We start from the raw sequence: 26,693 nt of genomic DNA, 5'->3' as shown, positions 1-26,693 counted from the left end.
TCACACGGGGAGGACGTACAAACTCCTTACAGACAATGGCTGGAATTGAACCCGGGTCGCTGGCGCTGTAATAGCGTCACGCTAACCGTTACACTACTCAATTTGATTTAATGTGGGAGGGAGAGTTTGGGTCAATGTGGAGACTAGACTTCTGACAGATCTTAAAGTTAGCATCAGTAGAAATGATTAAAACATTTCTGTTTTAAACAGCAGAACTAATTATGAGACTTTCTCTGCTTAGTTATATGCAATCTCATTATTTGTAAGTTACCACATTATACTTTTCCTTAACCATGGTCAGATTTCTTTGTTGTTGTTATTAATCATGACTGGAGTGGTTATCCTGTCGAGTGTATTTTCTTAACTCACAATGATTAGGACTCTACCCTGCTTTACTCAAGGTTGTAACTAGAAGTATTCTGCTTGAGCCGACTCTTCAGATTCTTATTAAATGTCAAGGTAAATGTCAGGCATGTAACTTCCCTTTACTCAAATATTATTACAGTACTGAGAGACTGTCACAAGTTTGTTTTCACCATCATAACAATCCCAGATTTTTAGGGACACTAGTGCCAGGATATTTGTTCCTGGAAAATATGTGTTGGAGAATTAGTAGAAAATGAGGAAATGAAAAATTTCAGTAAACACTGTGACACATGAAATGGAGGAACAGAGAGCTTAGGATTCCAGGTAGTCCTATAAATAACTGAGCATTCAGAACAAGAACAGCTTTGTTTGGAATCCAAATTCTGCAGTGTTTCCATTCTTTTTGTGAGGTTCTTGACACCAGATACGAATGCACCTGAAGTTTATGAAAAGAAAATTAGCACATCAAAGTAGTTTACTGAATTACATGTGCTACCACAATGAAATAAAATAAAACACAAATAAAATGCCCAAAATAAAACCCATGCCATTGCCAAGTCTGTCACTGCTTGATGATTGGTTTAAATTAAAACTAAAGAAAGTTTCAAAGTTACTTGAAGAAGTAAGTATTCAATTTGTGCAGTATCATTATGAGATATCCCCTGTTATGTGCTGAGAATAGAGTGCAGTAAGCAGTGCTGCATCTATGACGCAATCAATAATCTTGTCTCAACAATGGTTATTTTCAGTTTGATGTGCAAGAATAATTTGATTCACAGCGATCAGAATTAATAGAAGAAGATATGACCCACCATTATAAGGCCATGCTGTAAACTTGTGGAGTTTGAAAAATTTTAACAGTTGCTGGGCCTTTCCCTGTTGTAGTCAGGATTTGAACCTGAATCCAATATGTTGTCGAAGGCTGAAGATTGGGGATTGTTGTAAAAGGTTGATCCTGTAAACAACACAAGAATATAGTTCAGCAATCATATAGGTAGAAGAATTGTAATTTATAATCTAACCAAGGTCTCAAATGCTTTTTAATATGTAATGCTGGTAAACTGATTAAATTTCCAATGGTCTCCAACACATTAAAGGTAGCTTTATACAAATCTCCAGCAGTAGAGGTCACTGTCAGAACACAAAAAAATGGTAAGTGCAGTCAGGAGTAAAGGGAATTAATTAATAAAATCAGGCAATGTGAGCTCAGTAAATCAACTCTCACTCTCTATTGACATTAACATCTGAGTGACTTTATGACTCTGGCCAGGATTTATAGTAGAATGAACCAGAAGTACTGAACCAAAGGCAAGAGTCATCTGGACAGTACCAGCACAGTTACAGTGTATATCGGCCAAAGTAATGCTACTGCTCTTTGTAACTGTAAAGGTGGTAAAGAGCAATCAGCTTTAAAAAAACAGTAAATGTATGTAGATTCAGGCCTTTGATTTTTCTCACAAAGGAAATGGTCAGCTTTGGCTGAATTATCAAGGATGATGTTTTTCTTACAGTAAGAATATAAGTTGTATATGTTGTGGTCAGAGAGGAATTGCCATTAAAGTTTACAATAGAGATTGAAGTCTGTTTTAGTTCTTTGCAGAAACAATTTAAAATTAATCTTACTGTTGCACTTTATGTTATTGTATCTGTTCTGCTTTAAAGATCCATCCATTAAAAGATGCAACATCTTTGCTTAACCCATTTCCTGCAGTAAAGCACTTTATGCTCTGTAGTCCTCCTGTCTAAAATATTTTCCTAACTTCTCTCCTTCTTCTCTTGCAGACTGTATTAAAATGTCAAATATTCATCACTGATTCATTAAGCACAGGAAATAGTCTTTCCTTAATCACTACCAAAACTATCATCACTTTTGAATCTACTCAAAATACTATCCATTGGCTTTAATGTTCTTTTTATAATAGGATAAATTTATTGAATGAGCTGTGAAGAATAAAATATAGGAAAGAAAGATCATGAAGTGAAGAAGATTGATATTTATAAACTTTGTGGGCAGGAACTGAACTTACATTGGCTGCTAAATGTGCTCAGAGGATTAATTTATTGGTGACATATTGTCATTTACCCTGCTGTCTGTCACACTGGGAACTGTCTACCTCTTTAGTATCCAGGGCACCTACACGAAACAGGAATGAACCCTTGAACATGTTTTAGTTTTAGGATTAGGCTGCTGAATTCAGCAAACTCGGGGTATTCAACCTGGATATTCTTTGCTTTATAGTGGCTCTTAAAAGAATGTCAGAAGCCAATCAGGAGTTAAGTAATATGCTCTGATTTTGACCTTAGAATTAGGAGGTATACTCTTATCTTTCTGATTCCATTCCAATGCTTTACCTCTTATACCCCACCCATTCAACCCTTCTTTTCCACACCTTGACTGTAGCTGTATTGCAGCTGGTTGAATTTTAAGTGCTTCAACCAGATAAACATCCTGGGTACAGAAATGGCAAGCTCAGCTTTCTGTTTTTATGAAAATGAGACCTGAGACTTGTCCTTGACTAAATTTTATACCTTTGGGTGTATGTTCTGGACTCACTTGGTACTCATTTGGGAGGTAAAATTACTTCTGGTTCCTTTAAGTAAGATCATTAACACCAGAGCACATATTTTTTAAAGATGTCTAGCATTTACCAGCCTCTGTAAATAAAATTACAAACTTTCACCAGAGCTGAAATAGAAGTTGGAAGTTTTCTACTCTTCCCCATAATTCCGATGAACACAGCATCATATTGCTAACTTACTGGTGACAGTATTTGATATTGGGAAATGGCCTTGTCTGGCATGACAACAGGTCTGTTAGCTGTAGATATCTCTGACCAATTCATTTGGTACCCAGTGACTAGCTGATGACGTTGGCTTGGTGAAACCTGCCAGTGAAACTCTCCACTGACTGTGCCATTTTTGGCAAAAAAAGAAGCAGTTAGTTTTTCAGCTTTTAATGTAACTTTTCCAGAAGTTTTAATGGATGTCTGGCGAAGACCTGAAATCAAAACATAAGAATGTTAGCATCGTTCACTTATATGTTCATGTCTTAACGCACCAAAATATATATGCACATATATTTCTTCTTACCATGAAGTTCAATTTGAAGTTATTTTAAATAACCTACAAAGTAAACCAAAATACTTGCTGTTATGGATTTAAGTGTTCTGAACTTAATTCTTGAAAAAGGTTTAAAGAACTTAGAATAACATAAAAATGAACTGAAGATAATCAGAACCACACTTACACTCTGCGCAAGGAATAAGCAACCTCAACAGAATCTGTATTCGGACAAAACCATGCTTTGTTCCCTTCTCATGCATTTATTTACTTAGTGTATGTGAACTCTGCATCTAATTCCAACCATCTCAGAATATTGTGATGCAGATATTCAGTAGATGCAGTAGATAATTTAGATAGCGCCTATAATTCAGCATCATGAGACATTGGCTTATCCTCAAAGGCTTCATAGGTGTAGATTTGAAGCTTATAAAGTTTGAAAATGGTTGAAAAGTATGCAGCTACCAAAAGTAATTATGCATTCTAAACCATATGAATTGCCAAAAAACTAGTGATGCAGTTAGAAGAATAAATTAGAGAAATCTCAGATCTAAGACAAATAGTTAATAATGATGCACTCCAATGTTAGAACTAGACACTGATTAAAACTCCCCATTCTCCAGTGCATTATTGATTGAAGCATAAAATATTCACGAAGGAGAGAACATGAATTTAACATGGATAGAAGAATTTTCTGCAGTGGAGAACAGCTGTTGTGCTGCATTCATGTTTGTAATAATATGCCCATCTTGAATCATTTATACTGCTTCACATCTACTTGCCAGCCATCAACCCGAAACTTGGACAAATGGCTGCATCCATTCCAACCAGCAAGAATGCCCAAATCTAGGACTAAGCCCAAGGTCCTTTTTATAGATTTTATTCCATCACTTTCTAATTTTGCTCAAGATTTTTAAAAATTTACTTTTACCTGTCTTTGGTGATTGAAGGCTTGTTATGAGTGAGGAGGGTTAGGGATGACCTTTGTGGGTATGGTACGTAGTGGTTGTTACAGAACTAGTAGACAGAGTTCTGGACTGTTGGTCCAGAGGCATGAATACAAACCCCACCGTGGCAGCTGGGGCATTTTAAAATCAAGTCATTAAATAAATCTGAAATTAAAAATGCTGTTCCAGTAATGGTGAAATTAGTGAAATGTTGTAAATTGACATAGTTCACTAATATCCTTCAGGAAGGAAATCTGACCAGTTGGGCCTACATGCGACTCTACACCCTTCAATGTGGTTGGACTCTTCCCCTTCAGTTCAGAGGCAACCAGAGATGGACAGTGGGTGCTGACATCACTAGCAAGGTCAACATCCCATGAATGAATAAGTAAAAAGAATATGTGACCAGCTTAAAAGACCAACTTTCTTTTTCAATCTACCATTTTCACATCTTGTAACAAGTTTGAATTGGGTGAGAAACAGTACATAAAGTTGAGGTGGTGAACATCAGAATGTTGATTATATTCCTCTTGATGCTGGTTCAGTAGAACTTTAACCAGTTGTCAGACTGGATGGTGGTTTATATGAGAATTGATTAAATTGGATGGGAGTCTGCTACTTCACTTGAATATAGAACAGCATTGTACAGGAACAGACCCTTCGGCCCACGATGTCTGTGCTGACCATACTTATTTTAACTAATCCTCTTCTGCCTGCACATTGTCTATATCCCTCCATTCCCTGTTAATGTGCCTAAATGCCCCTTAAACATTACTATTGTTTTTGCTTCTACCACTTCCCCTGGCAGCGCATTCCAGGAACCTACCACTCTCTGTGTAAGAAAGTGGCTGAGAGGTGTACAAGGTGATAAGAGGCATAGATTGAGTGGACAGTCAGACTTTTTCCCAGGGCAACAATGGCTAACATGAGGGGACATAATTTTAAAGTGATTGGAGGAAGGTATAAGGGGGATGTTGGGGAAAGTTTTTTACGCAGAGTGGTGGGTGCGTGGAACGCACTGCCTGCAGAGGTTGTGGGGGCAGATACATTAGGGACATTTAAGAGACTCTTAGATAGACACATGAATGATAGAAAAATAGGGGGCTATGTGGGAGGGAAGTGTTAGATAGATCTTGGAGCAGGATAAAATGTCGGCACAACATTATGGGCCGAAGGGCCTGAACTGTGCTGTAATGTTCTACGTTCTAAATCTCCTTCATACTTTCCCTCTCTCACCTTAAAGCTATAGCCTTTAGTATTTGACATTTCCACCCTGGGATAAAGACTCTGGCTATCTACCTATCTATGTTTCTCATAATTTTATATACTTCTATCAGAGAAAACAATCCAAGTTTATCCAACCTCTCCTATTGCTAATATACTCCAATCCATGCGACATCCTGGTGAACCTCTTCTGCATCCTCTCCAAAGCCTCCACATCCTTCCGGTAATGTGGTGACCAGAACTGCACACAAAGCTCCAAATGTGGCGAAACCAAAGTTTTATTCACCTGCAACATGACTTCCCGACTTTTATACTCAGCACCCTGGCTGATGAAGGCAAGCATGCCATAGGCCTTCTTTATCACCCTATCTACTTGTGTTGCCATTTTCAGGGAGTTATGGACTAGCACCCCAAGATCTCTCTGTACATAAATGCTCCCAAAAGCTCCTGCCATTTACAGGTGACTTCCCAAAATGCAACACCTGCACTTGTCCAGATTAAAATCCATCTGCCATTTCTCTGCCCACATTTCCAACTGCTCTATATCCTGCAAAATCCTTTGACAACCTTCCTCACTATCCATGATTCTGCTAATTTTCGTGTCATCTGCAAACTTATTAATCAGCCCACCTACATTTTTGTGCAAATAATTTATTATATACTGTATATCACAAACAACAGTGGTCCCAGCACTCCAATCAGAATAACACCACTACCTTCTGTCTTCCACGGCCAAGCCAATTTAGAATCCAATCTACCAAAGCACCGTGGATCCCATGTGCCTTAATTTTCTGGGTCAGCCTACCACGACGGACCTTGTCGAAAGCTTTACAAAGGTCCATGTAGACAAGATCCACTGCCCTCCCCCATCAATCCTCAAAAAACTCAATCAAGTTTGTAAGATATGACCTCCTCCACACAAAGCCATGATGACTATCCCTAATAAGTCCATGTTTTTTCAGATGTGAGTCGATCCTCTTCCAAAGAATCTTTTCCAATAATTTCCCCACCACTGATATGAGGCTCACCGGCCCATAATTTCCTCGTTTGTCTCTATTGTCCTTCTTAAACAGATCAAGAACAATGGCTATTCTCCAGCCCTCTGGGACCTCACCTGTGGCTAAAGAGGATACAAAGAACTCAGTCAAGGCCCCAGGAATCTCCTCTCTTGCCTTCCCAATAACCCATCAGGCCCTGTGGATTTATCCACCTTAATGTTCTTCATGAGGCCCAACACCTCCTCCTTCTTGATATCAATGTGCCCAAGAATTTCAGCATTCCCCTCCCTGATCTCACATCAGTTATGTGAAAACTCTTTCTAGATATTCCTCTAAACATTGTGTCCTGGCAGTCCAGAAAATATGTCATGGTACATCTGCTTCTCTGCTTTTAAGTACAAACACAAGAAAGATTCCAAACAATTAAAGTTCAAATCTTTTATAAAATTTTGGATATGCCTCCAAATGCAAAATTTTTATGGGTCAAATACTATGTTACAGGTAAAAAATACTGTTGTACGAAATAGGTAAAGAATGGAATGTAAGTGAGTTAGGAAAGCTTAGCCAGAGTCACATGACAACCATACTGCAAAATCTTTTCAAACATACCATTTTTTGCACAAAATAGGCGTTTTAACACTTTGGCTTTAACTGAACTGCTGCAGGGAGGAGTTGTCACATAGGTCACGGCCTGTGGTGCCTGCCCCTGGAGAATGATGGGTTGCACAGTCACTTTATATTCACAAGCAAACAAGAGACCACTGATAATGAAGTGAGTGCCCTGAAGGAAGAAATAAATAGCAGGATGAAGAATATAGTCTTGTTTTCATTTAGATTCAACATCAGACACAAAAAGAAGCAACTGATAAAGCTGAACCGTGTCTAATCTTTACCACACAGCAAAAGCAAATAAAACAATCTTTGCTCTGGCAACCTTACTCCAGCTTCATATATATTGATGATTAGCCTCAATGATTTCAAACACATCATCAATCCTACATGTGAGTAATGCTGAAACTTACAATGTATTTAGAAAAAGAATGAAATGGGTCCATTTCACAACAACATCAGGGGTTATGTCAGGTGGTATAGGATATCTGTCCAACAATGGAATTAAGGTGCAGGGTGAAATCAATTTAAAGAACCTCCAAATTGCTAAAAATGCACAGTTCTGGTCAACTGTATAATTTTAATTAATAATGACTATTATTTTTCTTTGCACAAATATATCACTAACAATATGTGGGTTTTAAAGCTGATGCAAAAGTGATTTATTACAAGCAGTATCCCATTCTTAGAAAATAAATTATTTTTATATGTGCTTGAGGTATCAAATTAGCTCTGTGGTGAGAGCTCAGATCTTCTGTACTCTCAGAAAATTGTACCTGGTTGGAGGGCAGGGAATGGACGGAGAGGGACCGGAAGCAGAATGTGGAGAATTCCATGATACAGTTTCAGACAGTGATGAAGTACATTTTTTGCTTTCAGAGAATTGTGAATTTTTGCAACCCCTCCTCAAAGAGTGGTGGAAACAGTGTTTTTGAATATTTTTGAAGCACAGTTAGGTAATAAATTAGGAGGTACAAAAAAATGACCAAGGATGGACTGGAATGCAGAGTTGAAGTAACAGTCAAATGAGCCACGATTTTATTAAATGGTGGAGCAGATTCAGGAGGCCAAGTAACATACTCCTAATTTGATTGTTTTGTATGCATCTGTGGGCCTACAAAAAGGGACTAGAGCTTTTCAAAGGTAAAGGATAGATAACAATCATTCTAAACTAACATTCTCATTCTCAGATTTATCCCGATGCCTTTGTGGGAAGAAACCACAGAAAGACCTCTTTTATGTCATTTGTACAACACACTGATATAAGACTGTGACACTGACTTTCCTCTGTGATAGCTTTGGGAAAGTGGATATTCTGGATGGATAGTGACAAAATATGGGATTGTGTTCTTATCTAAAATGATCCAAAATTCTGTTACATCAAAAAGTACACTATTTTGAGTACTGAACATTGGTACAGTTGTTATCTGATGTTGATAGTGTTAATTAAAATAATGCAATCTATTAAGAGAACTCTCCAGATCTTAGCATGCAAAGATTTTGTATACAAGTGTCTCGAGTTTTTTTTGTACAATGCCTTGTGCAGTACTGAACAGGCCTTACACAAAGTAAGACTTTTCTTTCACAGAGCATTAAAAAGGCAATCAGATAAGCCTCTCGGTTGGAGTGGGCCTACATCTTGGGGGGATGGTGACCAGAGGGGAAGAAGTCCAGTGTGGGAGATGAGGAGAGTTGAGAACTGGAAAGAGGGTGGGGCTGGGCATGCATCAGCTGTCAGGGCTCAATAGCTGGAGGATTAGGGGGCCATGATTGTTGTTTGGGGGTAGAAATAATTGAGGGGGGTAGATGAGGCAGAGGCAGGGGAATGTAATTATTAGTTAGGGGTTGGGGTCAGTGGTTGGGCTGGGTTTTGAAAGAAGGGGTGGGGGAGAAAATGGTGTGTGAGATGTGAGTGGCAGATCGGAAGACTGGGTCATAATGGAGTTTATTTTATGCTTGTGAGCTCAGGCACTGTTGGGGTTACTGCAGTGGAGAGGGGAGGGGCTGAAGGCACATAAGTAAATTATCTTTAAGAGATTTACCTGATTCAAGTTTTTAGTGATACTCTGGAACTTGCTTAGGAACGTCTTTAAGTTGTACAGAAGCTTGCTTTACAGGCATGTTGTAAACTGGCTGGAGTGTTCAAGGACATCTTCAACCTCTCACTGCTGCAGTCGGAGGTTCCCACCTGCTTCAAAAGGGCATCAATCATACCGGTGCCCAAGAAGAGCAGGGTCAGCTGCCCCACAATCATTTCCTTGGTCTTGCTGACGTTGAGTGCAAGGTTGTGTGACACCACTCAACCAGCTGATCTATCTCACTCCTGTATGCCTCTTCATTGCCATCTAGATTCTGCCAACAACAGTGGTGTCATCAGCAAATTTATAGATGGTGTTTGAGCTGTGGCTAGCCACACAGTCATGAGTGTAGAGAGAGTAGAGCAGTGGGCTGAACACACATCTTTGAGGTGTGCCTGTGTGGACAGATGTTACTACCTGAGGGGTCAGCGGTGGAAAGGGTGAGCAGCTTCAAGTTCCTGGGCGTCAACATCTCTGAGGATCTACCTTGGGCCCAAGACACTGATGCAATCACGAAGAAGGCATGTCAGTGGCTCTACTTCATTAGGAGTTTGAGGAGATTTGGTATGTCACCAAAGACTCTTGCAAATTTCTACAGATGTACGGTGGAGCATTCTGACTGGTTGCATCACCGCCTGGCATAGAGGCTCCAATGCGCAAGATTGAAAGAGGCTTCAGAGGGTTGTAGACTCAGCCAACTCCATCACAGGCACAACCCTCCCCGCCATCGAGGACATCTTCAAGAGGAGGTGCCTCAAGGCAGCAGCATCCATCAGAAGGACCCACACCACCCAGGACATGCCATCCTCACATTACTACAATCGCAGAGGAGGTACAGCAGCCTGAAGACCCACACTCAACATTTCAGGAACAGCTCCTTCCCCTCCTGCCATCAGATTTCTGAGCAGTCCATGAACCCATGAACACTACCTCGCTATTCCACTTTTGCACTATTTATTTATTTTTGTAACTTTTAGTAACTTTTATGTCTTTACATCTTGCACTGTACTGCTGCCATAACACAACAAATTTCATGACATGTCAGTGATAATAAACCTGATTCCGACTCTTCTTCTGCATGAGTGGCCTGCAGATGGCGCAGGCAAGCCTTAAATCAATGAAAATCTAGAAACGGCATCCGAGCACATTCCACATCACTGGAAGCCACTATGTGTTCCCTGATCCGACGTGCGTTATGCATTAGATATATGGAAAACCCAAAGTTAATATTGTGACCTTTGATTTTCAATTAGTATTTTATTTTTTTTGTAGAAATTGCATTGCACAGCACAGAAAAACCTGGAGCTACACAGTTCAATTCTGGGCATAGGTATGTACCGAGCCTTTTCCCTCGTACTAACCCCGCAAGTGAATTGTTAACTTGTTTTGGAATAACTAAGGATGTAATGTTTTTTAATACTCTTAAAAAAATAGAGTTTATTAAAATTGTTTGTTGTCTTTGTGGTAAGGAAGAGTTAGGGTTAACCCTAACCCCAACTAAATCTGTATCATGGATAGGATATTTTGTAATCTACCTACTGACTTATTTATCTTGGTACTTTCTTACTTTACATTTTCTTCCATTGTTAGGCTGATTTGTACCACATGAATATTTGGCTGTAGAAAAGAACCAAACTTCAAACCTGTACAAGATCAGCAACAAGCCTGCATCCAACCTCAACACCTTCAAAAGCACTCTGCCAGACTGCCTGTGTACATGCACTTAAAATGTAATAGAAAGAATGCTGTTTGTGATCAAAAGACCAGTTTTCTATGTGACTAAATAATTTACTTTACTAGTTAGGTAAATCCTCTGTCAGCATAAGGATGATGGATGCATAGACTGAGTTCTTTAAACAGTGTTGTATGATAAGTTTCAGTGAACAAGTGATCCATCTGTACCTTATTATAAACAGATGCCAACTTCAAACGTGTTGTAATATGACCAACATCACTGGCTGCAATTTCACAGTAAACCGTGAAAATAGAAGCATAGCTCTTGACAATTGACTAACTTATCATAATAAACCAAGGCTATTCCATCAAAATATGTCCAAGAATACTGCAATTCATAAAAGAAAACTCTAACCATAACATATTATGAAAAAATCCCAGTATTTTTTTGTTAAAATTTATAATCCAAAGGATTTTGTTTCAATCCCAACTACTGCAGAAATTGAAATTTAATGATACTTGTTTTAAGGAGAAATATTACAATTTAATTCACAATTAAAGCATTAAACAGTTGGAAGGGATGAGTCTATCATATGAGAAAAATGGATAAGTATTGATTGAAGGCCAATCAAATATTTATATGGGACTTAATTAAGGATGAGTTACAACATTCCCTGCAGGAAGACAAGAACCAATTAATGGCATAATGAGCAAACTAAATGAATAGATATTTTTTATGTTGCTTTATGTTTACCAAAGAATCTTTACAAAACAGCTTTTAATTCAGACAGCGGCCATTTAAATATACACAGAACATTTGAAGTCAGATCAAATTGAAATTAAATCAATCATAGTTTCAGCTTTTTCAGCCAGGCCATGTTAATGGAGAACATCAACTTGATGAATTGAAATAGGTGGCCATTTTACAATATCATGGTGGTGTCTTTTACTAAGGCTCTGAAATGTAATGCTGGACTCACGTAGAATATTTTGTTGAACCATGTTAACTCTGTTTGTCTTTCCATAGAAGACCATCTAATTGCTTCATATCCTTTTCCATTTTAAACTTTGATTCATGTTTTTCCCTTAATTGATATAAACTGGATGTGTAACTGAAAAGTATGTCGTTCGGGTGGTCATAAACTTTAAAACATCTGACCCCTTTGAAAAATTTTATGCTTTCAGAAGTTGTTTTATAATAAATGAAATATCTAGTGAACAACAGTGCAAAATCTACATACTTAAACTGCAAGGGTAAGGAATGAAGATGGAAAGTCTTTTTCATAGAAACAGATAGAGAAAAATGAAAAAAAAGTTTATTCTTTGTTATTTTCTACTATATTTAGAAACCAATCAGATGTATTTTCCTAACCTTGACAGTTGCATGATGTTGTATTTGTGAACTGTTCTTGGCACAGGATTCTGGCACCCATGTTAGCAGATAGGTATTGTGATCCTTGAGACTCTCTGGGGGAACAGAGGAAAGATTCTATATTTACATAAACACATAGGCATATACACATACATTCAAATGTCACAACCTACTTCAATCTGCCTTTTTGATAGGATTATCCTGATCTCGGATGGATACCTGAATGACAAGATACACAGCATAAAATGCATTCAGCTCATCAAGAAAATTGGTGCTGAAGTGAAGTGCATCATTTCCAGACTGGTTAATCTTTGTATGTTAGAAGGCAGTGCTGTCCACTAATATTAGAGTAATACAAAAATTAAGTTTAAGAAATGCAGAATTCTTTTTGAAGTGTGAGTTCAGACCAGGGCAAAACCCAAGCAACACAAGGCCACCTGTGCTGTGCTGTCAAGAGCCAAGTTGTTAGTTTGAATGCTAATTTCATTTCCCATGATTGGACTGATGCCCATTAGAAAACTCACTACCCAGATACAGAAGAGAAAGTGAAAAGACGTAATTTATCTTGGAATCTCTTTGGATATTGAATCCAACTTGTAAAAATATCACTTTGTAGCCCAGTTTACAAAATTAAAAATATGTCCTCCTTTGTAGAATTGTTAATCATTTTGACAGTGCAGAAAAATGTATTTGTGACCAAACTTCAGTTTTTTTTGAAGCTATCTTAACCAACTGCAAGTTGTCTAACAATATACATCCCTTTTTCTCAGCCATATTTCATTTCTGATTGAGGATTATAGAGAAATTTTTAATCTGAAATTTAAATTTAAAAATCCACCTCTAGTACTCTTCCTTCTATTGGAGCTACTCCTCTGCCAATCACAGTAGAGCTCATGGCAATGGCTATCCCCTCATAATGATGAGGTGTGCCGAAAGCAGCCAAATACACCAATCTTGGTACATGCTCTATTAAATATAACAGGGACCAAGAGTGTCATTTCAGCACATCAGCGCTCCACGATTAGATTTTGTGTGGCAGCATGGCTCTCACTGTGTGCATGGTGCACATGTTTATTGGATTATGTATTAGAATCCAATAAACCGCCATATCCAGCGGGCAGCGTCGGAGCAGGCAGCGGAGTGAGGGAGCAAAGTGCTTTGGCTTAAGGGGCTTCGACGTAAAGGGGTGAGGTGAGGTAGGTGACTTGAGTGCAGTTTCCTGTACTCGGTGTCAGATGTGGGAGTTCCTGGAGTCTCCCTGCCTCCGGGAAGGCTACATCTGCACCCGGTGTGACAAGCTGCAGCTCCTGAGGGACTGTGTTAGGGAACTGGAGATGCAGCTCGATGACCTTCATCTGATCAGGGAGAATATAGGCAAGTGGGTCACAGTCAGGAGGGGGAAGGGGAAGAGTCAGGTACTAGAGAGTACCCCGTGGCTGTACCCCTTGACAATAAGTACTTTGGTTGAGTACTGTTGGGGGAGACAGCCTACCTGAGGGAAACAACAGTGGCAGAGTCCGGCCCTGTGGCTCAGAAGGGTAGGGAAGGAGAGAGGAGGGCACTAGTGATAGGGGACTCTATAGTTAGGTGGGGGGACAGGCGATTCTGTGGACGCAGGAGGGAAACTCAGAGGTAGTTTGCCTCCCAAGTGCCAGGGTCCGGGCTGTTTCAGATCGCGTCCAAGATATCCTGCAGAGGGAGGGAGAACAGCCAGAGGTCGTGGTACATATTGGTACTAACGACATAGGTAGGAAAAGGGATGAGGTCCTGAAAAAAGGCTATAGGGAGTTAGGAAGGAAGTTGAGAAGCAGGACCTCAAAGGTAGTAATTTCCGGATTACTTCCTGTGCCAAGTGACAGTGGGTATAGGAACAGAATGAGGAGGAGGTTAAATGCGCGGCTGAGGGATTGGAGTAAGGAGCAGGGATACAGATTTCTAGATCATTGGGGCCTCTTTTGGGCCAGGTATGACCTGTACAAAGAGGACGGGTTGCACTTGAATCCCAGGGGGACCAATATCCTGGCGGGGCAGTTTGCTAAGGCTACTGGGGGGAGTTTAACCTAGATTTGTTGAGGGGTGGGATCCAAACTAGAGAGACTGGGGAAGAGGTGTTTGGCTCTCAAATAGAGAAAGCTAATAGTAGGTATGAGAGGGAGGATAGGCAGGTGATAGAGAAAGGGACATGCTCAGACCGATTTGAGATGTGTCTATTTTAATGCAAGGAGTATTGTGAACAAGGTGGATGAGCTTAGAGCTGGGATAAATACTTGGAGCTACGATGTGGTGGCCATTACAGAGACTTGGATAGCTCAGGGACTGGAATAGTTGCTTCAAGTGCCGGGTTTTAGATGTTTCAGAAGGGACAGGGAGGGAGGCAAAAGAGGTGGGGGAGTTGCACTGTTGATCAGAGATAGTGTCACGGCTGCTGAAAAGGTGGACGTCATGGAGGGACTGTCTACGGAGTCTCTGTGGGTGGAGGTTAGGAACAGGAAAGGGTCAATAACTTTACTGGGTGTTTTTTATAGGCTGTCCAATAGTAACAGGGATATTGAGGAGCAGACAGGGAAGCAGACCCTAGAAAGGTGTGATAATAACAGAGTTGTTGTGATGGGAGATTTTAATTTCCCAAACATCGATTGGCATCTCCAGACAGTGAAGGGTTTGGATGGGGTGGAGTTTGTTAAGTGTGTTCAGGAAGGATTCTTGACACAATATGTAGATAGGCCTACAAGAGGAGAGGCTGTGCTTGATTTGGTATTGGGAAATGAACCCGGTCAGGTGTCAGAACTCTCAGTGGGTGAGCATTTTGGAGATAGTGATCATAATTCTATCTCCTTTACGATAGCACTGGAGAGAGATAGGAACAGATAGACTAGAAAGGTGTTTACTTGGAGTAAAGGGAATTATGAGGCTCTCAGGCAGGAAATCGGAAGATTAAATTGGGAACAGATGTTCTCAGGGAAAAGTACAGAAGAAATGTGGCAAATATTCAGGGGATATTTGTGTGGAGTTCTGCATAGACATGTTCCAATGAGACAAGGGAGTCACGAGAGGATACAGGAACCGTGGTGTACAAATCTAGTGGTGTACAAATCTAGTCAAAAGGAAAAGAAAAGCTTACAAAAGGTACAGAGAGTTAGGTAATGTTAGAGATCTGGAAGAGTATAAGGCTAACAGGAAGGAGCTTAAGAAGGTAATTAGGAGAGCCAGGAGGGGATATGAGAAGGCCTTGGTGGGCAGGATTAAGGAAAACCCCAAGGCATTCTACAAGTATGTGAAGAGGAAAAGGATAAGATGTGAAAGAATGGGGCCTATCAAGTGCAGCAGTGGGAAAGTGTGCATGGATCCGGAAGAAATAGCGGAGGTACTTAATGAATACTTTACATCAGTATTCACCACGGAAAAAGATCTGGGGGATTGTAGTGAGGACTTGCAGCAGGCTGAAAAGCTTGAGCATGTAGATATTAGGAAAGAGGAGGTGCTGGAACTTTTGGAAAGCATCAAGTTGGATAAGTTGCCGGGACCAGATGGGATGTACCCCAGGCTGCTGTGGGAGGCGAGGGAGGAGATTGCAGAGCCTCTGATGATGATCTTTGCATCATCGGTGGAGACCGGAGAGGTTCCAGAAGATTGCAGGGTTGCGGATGTTGTTCCCTTATTCAAGAAAGGGAGTAGAGATAGTCCAGGAAATTATAGACCAGTGAGTCTTACCTCAGTGGTTGGTAAGCTGATGGAGAAGATCCTGAGAGGCAGGATTTATGAACATTTGGAGAGGTATAATATGATTAGGAGTAGCCAGCATGGCTTTGTCAAGGGCAGGTCCTGCCTTACGAGCCTGATTGAATTTTTTGAGGATGTGACTAAACACATCGATGAAGGGAGAGCAGTAGATGTAGTGTATATGGATTTCAGCAAAGCATTTGATAGGGTACCCCATGCAAGGCTTATTGAGAAAGTAAGGAGGCATGGGATCCAAGGGGACATTGCAATGTGGATGCAGAACTGGCTGGCCCACAGAAGGCAAGTGGTTGTTGAAGGATCGTATTCTGCATGGAGGTCGGTGACCAGTGGTGTACCTCTGGGATCTGTTCTGGGACCCTTACTCTTTGTGATTTTTATAAACGACCTGGATGAGGAAGTGGAGGGATGGGTTAGTAAGTTTGCGGATGACACGAAGGTTGGACGTGTTGTGGACAGTAGAGAGGGCTGTCAGAGGTTACAGTGGGACATAGATAGGATGCAAAGTTGGGCTGAGAAGTGGCAGATGCAGTTCATCCCAGATAAGTGTGAAGTGCTTCATTTTGGTAGGTCAAATATGATGGCAGAATATAATATTAATGGTAGGACTCTTGGCAGTATGGAGGATCAGAGGGATCTTGGGGTCCAAGTCCACAGGACGCTCAAAACGGCTGCTCAGGTTGACTCTGTGGTTAAGAAGGCATATGGTGTATTGGCCTTCATTAATCATGGAATTGAATTTAGGAGCTGGGAGGTATTGTTGCAGCTATATAGGACCCTGGTCAGACCCCACTTGGAGTACTGTGCTCAGTTCTGGTCGCCTCACTACAGGAAGGATGTGGAAGCCATAGAAAGGGTACAGAGGAGATTCACAAGGATGCTGCCTGGAATGTGGAGCATGCCTTATGAAAGCAGGTTGAGGGAACTCGGTCTTTTCTCCTTGGAGCGACGGAGGATGAGGGGGGACCTGACAGAGGTGTATAAGATGATGAGAGGCATTGATCGGGTGGATAGTCAGAGGCTTTTCCCCAGGGCTGCAATGGTGGCCACAAGAGGACATGGGTTTAAGGTGCTGGGGAGTAGGTATAGAGGAGATGTCAGGGGTAAGTTTTTTTACTCAGAGTGGTGAGTGTGTGGAATGGGCTGCCGGCAACGGTGGTGGAGGCAGATACAATAGGGTCTTTTAAGAGACTGTTGGATAGGTACATGGAGATGAGAAAAATAGAGGGCTATGGGTAAGCCTAGAAATTTCTAGGGTAGCGACATGTTCGGCACAGCTTTGTGGGCCGAAAGGCCTGAATTGTGCTGTAGGTTTTTTCTATGTTTCTATGAATTATTGGCTACGTCATCAAAAGGCAACCTTCATAACCCAGTAACTATCCTCTGGTTTGCCTGAGTGAATCAAGTACAATTGGCATGGTTGGTTCCCACATAAGGAAGCACCCTGTCTATTCCCAAAATGCTGGGCCAGAATAGTGATTTACTGCCATGCACCTGCTGGATGCTGAAGAACTGGAATTATTTCTAATTTCAGTACGAAACAGAGAATATGAAGCAATATACAGGCAGGCAGTAACACTGTAGGATACATTGCAATCATATCACTCTCTGCTTGCTAGGCCTTGACAAAATAGAATGAAATTTAACTTGTCCTCTCTGAATATTGAGCTTCAGTGATATGATGATAATAAATCCAGTTTCAGCCTGTAAGGGTTAGATTCATACAAGTTCATTGTCATGACAGCTTTCGGCAATGTAGTGCTTACCATGCTCTGAGGTTGCAGCAGTGGCAGATTTAATTGGGACTGTCCTTACTGAAGCACTGGCATTTCTTGGTGAGGTTTAGGTAGGAGAACTCCTTGGGTGGATATGGCCTTCTGCTGAGAGCTCTTCCCCACTCCTCCTCTTCATTCCTATTCCAGCAGCTCATCCTACTCTGCCTTCCTCCATTTATTTTCCCAGTTGTGCTATCATCTGAAGTGAACATCTGCAAAGCATCCATGTCAGGAAGCAACTGGTCTATGCAGATGTACTGAAGTCAGCAAAAGTCCTTCAGCACCCACCCTACCAGCCTCTGTAGATGTCTGCAACTTGAATTAACTATGGAAAATACCAAACCTTTGCAGAATCCCAGCAACTGGCAGAAGAAATCAACCAGAAACTAACCAGACCAGTGGAGAATACACTTAAATGCCATTAGTGGGGGTCTTTCCTGCTACTGAATGTGTCTTCACTTTTACAAAGTTAAAAGGAGTTAGCTGGAGCTTTGAATTCCAAAATGGGAGAGCTGACATCAAATTAGCATAACACAATGACTGATGCTATTGATACCTGCCATGCATATTTCTGGAGGATATTCACTTTGTGTCTGTTTTTGCCCTCATTAAGAAGGCATTTACTGAGATTTATGCCCATACATGTGCACATGGTGTGGATGCAGCTTTGGAACTCCAAAACCTGACACTGACAATCCCAATTGCTCACTACTAGGGAGCAGAGATCTGTTCCGGAAGACAGCCAACAGAATCTATTTGGAATTGTGATTGTGTATTGTACAATTACTGTCCTATCTTATAATGTCATTGAAATAGAACTTCATAAAGAGCAGCTCCCAGTCTCCTTCTAGCTGCAGTTGTAAAGCATAAAACTGGTTAAGAGGTGGTGGTGCTAGTTATACCAGTAATTGTACCAGTCCGTTCAATTTAAGTTTATAGAGAAATCCAGAGAACAAAATACCTTTAGAACAATCCATCACAGTCAAAATTTTGGTTGGATGTCTTACCTTCTTTTGCTTTTTTCCAATGCACTTTAACTTGCAGTTGGTTGCCGTGGTAATAGGGGGCTGCTGCCTCTAGACTTCCAACATCAAACATCTGATGAATAGGTGGAAGTTCATTGGACACTTCTGTCGAAGGGGTAGCATGACTTGTTCGGATGTCTAGATAAAGGAACTCAAGTCAAGAGTAATTTTTCTTCCTGTTGCCCAACACCCCAAACTTTGGTTTTCACAAGAAAGAGAAATATTTGTATAAAATTTAGTATTTAGCAATTGCTGTAAACATTAGAATTACAATGTTTAAATGACTTTTGGACGTGTATATGGATGGGAAGGGTTTAGAGGGACATAGGCCAAACACAGGCAAATGAGACTAGCTCAGGTAGACAATTTAGACAGCATGGATGAATCGGAGTGAAGGGCCTGTTTCCATGACTCCAAATAAGGTTAAGATAGAAAAATGAATTTGGTCTCAGCCACACCTTCAAGATTGCTACTGGAATGAGAATACCTAAACTGTTTCATCACTCCATGCAGAGATGTCTTTATAAAGACTTGTACATATCTTTGGAAGAATCCATAGATTGTCTGAGTCCACCACAAGTTCACATTCAATGTTATTTTATTGTGCTCTCAGAGTTTTTAACAACTAACTGGCACGATGCACCTCAGTAAAAAGCTGTATGTGAATTGATGGGGTGAAATTTTCCAGCATTTTGTTATTCTATGGTACAATACATTGAAGTACTATTGCACCATTAGATTGACAAATTTGGGACGTATCTCTTTTGATCATTGAACAGCTAAGTTTCTGATCTCTGTTGCACTACTTGGGAATAAGGGTGGGTGAAGATCAAATGGATTTGTCTTTGGTCATAGGGGATGAAATTTTTTAGAAGTCCATGCTGTCATTTAACAAAATTTCCAGCATTATAAGCAGCATTAGAGAAAAGCAGAAATGATTTCAGTGTTCTAATAGCAAGAAGGGTTTCAGTGCTCTTACCTGTGGAAGGAGTAGTAAAGAAAAACATGGCTTTGCTGCTCTTTAAGTGTTTTTGTCCCCAATTGGCCACTGCCTGTATTTGGACCAGATATTGCGTGTTTGGTTGAAGATCTTCAATTTCAACTTCATCTTTAACCTTAAACAAGAGCAGTAACTTGAAAGGTTTGAAACTATTTGGAATGTTAACACTATAAATGTAGAGGGTATTTCCTGAATGATGTTTATGATCTATCAGAGTTTGGACTTGTATTTATATTGAACCTCATTCTCTATAGTTGGAAGAATGGGATAAGCCAGAAAACAAGAACAGTTTGCAGAATACAAAGGCAACCCTCATGGTGCTCAGAGGTTGACTCATAAGAGCTAACTGTGAGGTCAAGCATAGAAAGAAGATCCCTTAGCAGCATGTTTAATCTGTGCTCAGTTCATTTCCTTCCCCTGCCCAGACAGTTAAAATCCTGGTGGTAGCATCAGTGCATCTTCCAGAACCCCTTATGTTTTTAAACCTTGTTAGTATTTTGCAAAAATATCTTCAACCATGCCGCTAACCTTCATTCTACTTTCAGTTTAAACCTGCTTTTTATAGCTACTTTTCAGAAAAACACAAGTGCCCCGACTAAAGCATGTCACTTATGAGCAAATTCAGATGCAATACACAGCCTACAGCATTATTGCAATACGATCACAATTTGGAATTCCAAGCTTGCCAAAGTAATCCAGTCCTGAATTATGTTTTTCCCACCCACCTTTCTACTATCCTACAGAGAAAGGATTTAGAATGAAGCTTGAAGTTGGAATGGTGACAGCATTGAAACAAAAGAAGGAATCAATCTGAAATAGAAACCACAGCTGATGAGAAGGAAGGCATGACAGAGCTCAAAGAGAGGCAAGGAATTATTCATGCACACTTTAATATTAACATGAAGAAGCTACTTGTGATTAAAAAGAGTACAAAATGCAGTAAATAATTAAACAAAGATTATAAAATACAAGTAACTGAAATAAAACAAATTCATATGTAAATCATAATTTTACATAAATGGTAAATTCATGAACATTCAAAATAGATAATAATAAATAACTTAAGTACGTCAAATAAATCTGTAATGTGACCTGGCTGGGAGTGCAGAATATAGACACTTGTAACATTGATTGTACCATAGATGATAACTTGGAAATGTCAATGTCATTAAGCACTCTGACACAAAATCACTGGAGTAGATACTCCAACAGATAAAGGGAGGGGAAGAATAACCTAGAAAGCTTTGTTTCAAAACATAGTTATACCACATAGAGGAATACAGGTATTGAAAGAAGAATGATAGTCAACAGGGTAGGTAGGGGAAGCTAGTATAGGTAGAGAAGGCAAAACTTGTAAAGGCTGATTTGGCTTAAAAGGATGCTCTAGCTATCTGTAGGGATTAGGAAGTAGGATGGGCATCAATATTAATAGAAGCTCTACAGACAGGGAAATCTATGGTGTAAGTAGTGTAGTGGGTGCAGAATAGTAAGGTTGTTTAGGGAGTTCAGTTATTCTCCGTATTTGTAATCAAGAGTCTCAGTTAGTCTAGAAAGAGAAGCAGTAAAACAGCAGAATTAATTGCTTTGGTCTATGGACAACTGCGCAGGAACGACTGGAAAGGTCTGGTGTACAATGTAGCACTACTCTCTCCTCAACACTGTTGGCTACCGTTTCCTTAGTAGCCCACTTAGTCATCCATCTGTCATCTGACCTCCTTGGTCCTCATTGTATTAATCTCTACTTCATTCTCCTGAATGACCCCCCATTCTGACCCATACTGCAATAGCCCTACCAATTCTTGCTAGTAATCACAACACATTACGGCACCAACCCCCTCTCCCAATCCACCACTCCACAATGCTCTACACAAACCCAAAAATTCCTATTCTCCCCAAATGATGCCCTTACCCCCACCCCCTCAAGAACCTGGACTTAATTTACTTGACTTCCCTTGTGCAGCTGCAGTGGTGAAATACACGAAAGAAAGGCCTTTCAGAGTACAAGGGTTCTTCAGTGGTACAAGGCATCTTGGACCTCACGGGTCATTGAATCCTAGAGGGTCCAGATACCAAACATTTGTTTTTTTCACCATATAGCCTCCCATTAATGTGCTCAGATTCCCAGCATCTGCTGTTTTTTTTTGTTTTTCAGTTCAATTTTATTGCTTTGATCTGGACTCAGAAAATGGAGATACAATGTTAAAATCTATAGATGTTACTAAGTTGGACCATATGTGTGAGAACTTACAAGAATGCACTGTAATACAAGAAGATACAAATGGGCTTGGTGAATGAATCAAATAATAGATCCACTACCTCTTAAAATAATTCTTCAACAAGTTAAATTGAAAATAAAGTCAATATATCTCAAGAAATAAAATTCTGGAAGCAACAAGTTAACAGTCTGCAAATGAACTTCACTGAGTTGAGTTTTGTTGAATTGCCAAACTGGATGTGGTAGATCAAATTATTGTGAAATGCTCTTGCAGTTAAGCCTATTACATGTATAGTTTAATTGAGTTTGGGCATGTTTAGCTATGATTGTCATTTATGGACTATTATGAGCCAGTTCCTCAAATTACCCAATGTATTACTGTTGGAAACAAATTGGTTTAAGATTGCTTTTGTCATCTTTATTCCACTTGAATCTGCAAACTAGTTTGGTTTTGATACACCAATTAGCCAACAATCAGACAGAACATAATACCACACAATAAGTGTTGAATTTATGGGCTATGTCAATATGCGTTTCTCTGAATGCAAAATTAAACATGAAATGTAAGATTAACTGCTTCATCCATAACCTCCTGAGGCTCCACAGGAAAACAGAATCAAGTTGAAAACTGTCCAAATAAAACAATCTATAAAAAGTAGTTTTGTTTCATGCTAGTCAGTTAGTTAGCATTCAAGAATGACCCTTGTGTTTTAAGAAACTAATGTTGAACATCTGGTTGAAAATCTGAAAACCAAACTAGCCAAAACAAAAATGGTTTATGTCATGGCAGATATTGAAAATAACAACTCATTCTTCCATAATTGATCTCTCATTATACCTCAGTCAAAATATGAAAACACCAACCCAACCCTGATGGACCATATGGAGAAGCTTCTAATAAATTGATTTGAAATAGTTACAAAGCCCCGGAGAAGGAAAAGTTTAATTATGGATGGCAATATCTCAAGTTCCAGTTTAGTGACTATAACCCGAGGCACTAACACAGTTGAATATTAGAACCTAAGCTTTTCCTAATTTATTAGGAAATGGTCAGGATTACACTCACAAAGAATCATTTCCCTTCATTCTTTGGTTGTTGAGGCAGGAGGAATAACTTAATAGTTTCTTCCACTATCACATGTCAACCTCAACAAGCCTTGAGTTACGAGCAGATGTGCCAAGATATTACTGATTCTTTCTCTGATTTAACCCTCTCCGAGGTACCTTGCTGAGACTGCTCACTCTGGGTGTTAAATATAACCAGTGTGGATCCCCTATCTACCATGATGTGACACTGTGGCTTATTGCTGCACTTTCATATTATTGCCAAGTACACTCAATAGGTTGTGCTCAACAATTATGCCTAATGTCATTGAAATAATGCCACATTTTGTTAACACAGTAATCTGAAATTATTCCTTATATTTTTGTTGCTTGAACCATGCCCACTCTCCTCTGCCTCAATTTAACAAAGTTATACCATACCCAAATATCCAACTAACCATGGATGACATATCTATAATGTCTAACTGGTTTTATGCATCTTCTACCTTATTTTACTCATCTTCTCTGAATCTTTTGACCAGTCTCTCATCAAAAATGCCATACTAACCTACTTTCAATTCTGGACTTAACCAAACATTTCATCTGCCTCAGCTGACACAACATTAAAACTGGCGTGGGTGCAACATTCTTGTAACAGATAGTTATGTGATCCTATGACTTATTCTTACAAGATTATCTTTTAACCAGATGTGCAGATGAAACCCTTTCGATAGTGGTGTAGGAATACATCAACAGCAAATGCCTAAAGGGCTTTTGAGATGTCAAAAAGCAATGTTTATCAGTTTCCACGGTGACATCTTGCAAATATACTTTCCATTGCTGTCTCCATCATCACTTACAGAGCCATTCTTCCTTCCTGACTTTTGGATATCAGTGCACAGCGTTTGAGGAGGGACAGGCATGTCAGAAGACTAGCTCAAGCTTTGTTTCTGGGCCTAACCAAGGTGGAAGTAGGTGGATGGCTGGAGAAGGAGCATGCAGCGTCCTTCTGAACACTTGAAGAATTTTGTATCCTTTCCAATAAGTTCTTCAATCTATTATTGTTTCAGATATAAATGTGTTTGCCTTGTTTAAATGTCCTATAATGTTCCCTTGTAAAATGAAGTAGATAGTGGTTAAATTGCTTTCTTTTTCATGACACTGATTCAACCCTTACAGTTTGAATAATGTTTAGAAGTGTTTCGGAGCATTTTTGCTTTTTCTTTGAGTTTTTAGCTTAACATATTTGTGTTTTTTCAAATAGTTTTCAATAATTCTGAATGTTTCATAAACATTCATTATGTTTTAATGCTCTGACAATCTGATCAGACCTAGCTAAGTTACTTAGCTGTCAAAGTTTCTTTCTCCATTTTGTGTGAGCAGCTTGTCTTGGCTACTCCTTGTGATTTCATTATGCTACGCAAAGCCATCTCACTGCATAACGCCTCACTACCAAGGATTCCCCCCAGAAGTTGCCTCTGGGAAGACTACCTTGGTAAATTCGTCACTGTCTGCCAATTCTGCTTCATTATGTTGAGACTCCAGTGAATGGATTTCATGATCAAAATGATCTCACATGATCAAAAATTTATACAGTCTGAAAATAATCACTGATTATTGGAGGTAACTTTCTTGCCATTTTCAGTGCATTAGCTGTTTATTAATTATTCAAAGACTTGTTCAGTAAAGAATTTGGATGGAAATTACTTTTCTGTCTAGGAATGAATACTCTGTTAAAATTATATAAGTGGTTTCAAACCCTTCCTTCTAATAACATTTGTGCCTTCTGGTGATCCCATTCAGCTCCTACTATTTTTTTTACATAATCACAGGAAGGTCTGGTGGTGAAACAATGAAATCCTGTCTCAGTAATTTGATTAAGTTTTTTGAGGTGGTAATGAAGAAGATTGATGAAGGCATGGCAGTAGACATTGTTTATATGGACTTTAGTATGGCATTTGACAAGGTCCTGCATGGTAGGCTGGTCCAGAAGGTTAAGGCACATGGAATCCAAAGTAAGCTGGCTAATTGGATCCAAAATTGGTTTGGTGATAGGAGGCAGAGAGTAGTGGTGGAAGGATGCTTTTCTGATCAGAAGTCTTTGACCAATAGTGTATTGATTAGTAAGTGGGCAGATGACTTGAAAGTTGGTGGTGTTGTGGATAACAAGGAATGTTATCCAAGGCTACTGCAGGATGTATAAGAGATTCTGCAGATGCTGGAATCTGAAGCAACACACACAGAATGCTGGAGGAACTCAGAAGGTCAGGCAGAATCCATGGAGGGAAATAAACAGTCGATGTTTTGGGTTGAGACCCCTCATCAGGACCGGAAAGGAAGAGGGCAGAAGCCAGAATACGAAGGTTGGGGAGGGGGTGAAGCACAAGTTGGCAGGTGATAGACAAATCCAAGTGAGAGGGGAAAGGTAAGTGGGTGGAGGAGGCGGGAATGAAAGGGAGTGATGTAAGAAGCTGAGAGGTGATAGGTAGAAGAGGCAAATAGCTGAAGAAGAAGGAATCTAGTCAGAGAGGGAGTAGACCATGGAATAAAGGGAAGGAAGTGGGAATAGATGAGCAGGTCATGAGGATGGGGGAGGGGAAAGAGAAGGGGTGAGGGGGCCACAGGAATGAGGGGAAACAAAGGGGGAGGGGAAAATGGGGGAAAAAAAACTGTCCTCTCCTGACGAATTCTTTCTTCTCCAGCCCTTCCACCTATCACCTCTCAGCTTTTTACATCACTTCCTTTCATCCCCCTCCCCCACCCACCTACTTTTCCCCTCTCACCTGGACTCACCTGTCACTTGCCAGCTTGCGCTCCTCCCCCTCCCTTTTTATTCTGGCTTCTGCCCTCTTCCCTTCCAGTCCTGACGAAGGGTCTCAACCCGAAATGTCGACTGTTTATTTCCTTCCACAGATGCTGCCTGACCTGTTGAGTTCCTCCAGCATTTTGTGTGTGTTGCTGCAGGATATATTTCAAATGGTCTGCACAGCTGCAGCTGAGCAAAATCAGGAAGCCTTCAAGGAGGCACCTCATAGGTACTACTCCTCTTCCTGACCACTCCCTTCCCCCACCAGCTCCATCCCAAATGTGAACATAGGGCACATCAGGATCTCTAGGATAAGTATTAACACAGGAGATAATTGTGCATCTTTGTGACCTGCTGGGTAGCAACCTACCACCAATCTGCATGGCTGTCCTAATGCTTATGAATGCCCCTAATTTGATTATTTAATCTATACAACAGCTGACTACCAGAAAGCATTCATTAGATCATTGATTGCAGAGTAGCACAATTCATAAGATTTTAGAATTAGATCAAGGTAGCTGAGAGACACTGAAATTGAGTTCAGTGGAGTTGCTGATTTCCCAAAAGTCTAGGGTGCAATCAATTGCACATAGATCCAATTGATTATCTACAATGGGTAATGTCCAACAGCAATCAAAACAACCTCTACATCATGTTGCAGCTGTACAAAACTTTGGTAGGCCACATTTGGAGTATTGTGTGTAGTTCTGGTCACCATGCTATAGAAACGATGCTATAGAAAAGACGTGGAGGCTTTGGAAA

At 40.2% G+C, this 26,693-nt stretch overlaps 1 protein-coding gene across 1 annotated transcript in view; it reads right to left on the bottom strand.

Moving 5' to 3' along the window:
• Nucleotides 1-1,180: 1,180 nt before the first annotated feature.
• The window catches only part of anos1b (anosmin 1b), a 104,032-nt gene continuing 78,519 nt past the window's right edge, over nt 1,181-26,693 (bottom strand). Inside the window, exons 8-13 of the mRNA XM_052018629.1 lie at nt 19,846-19,974; nt 18,849-19,004; nt 12,329-12,423; nt 7,205-7,376; nt 3,126-3,364; nt 1,181-1,321 (exon numbers count right to left, since the gene is read on the bottom strand). Of these exons, the coding sequence (XP_051874589.1) occupies nt 1,181-1,321; nt 3,126-3,364; nt 7,205-7,376; nt 12,329-12,423; nt 18,849-19,004; nt 19,846-19,974 (932 nt within the window). The remainder of the gene's footprint in view (nt 1,322-3,125; nt 3,365-7,204; nt 7,377-12,328; nt 12,424-18,848; nt 19,005-19,845; nt 19,975-26,693) is intronic.

This window comes from Pristis pectinata, chromosome 6 (genome assembly GCF_009764475.1).
Source record: "Pristis pectinata isolate sPriPec2 chromosome 6, sPriPec2.1.pri, whole genome shotgun sequence".
Lineage (NCBI taxonomy): Eukaryota > Metazoa > Chordata > Chondrichthyes > Rhinopristiformes > Pristidae > Pristis > Pristis pectinata.
Note: the sequence above shows the minus strand (reverse complement) of the source record. Positions and strands in the feature narration are given on the sequence as shown.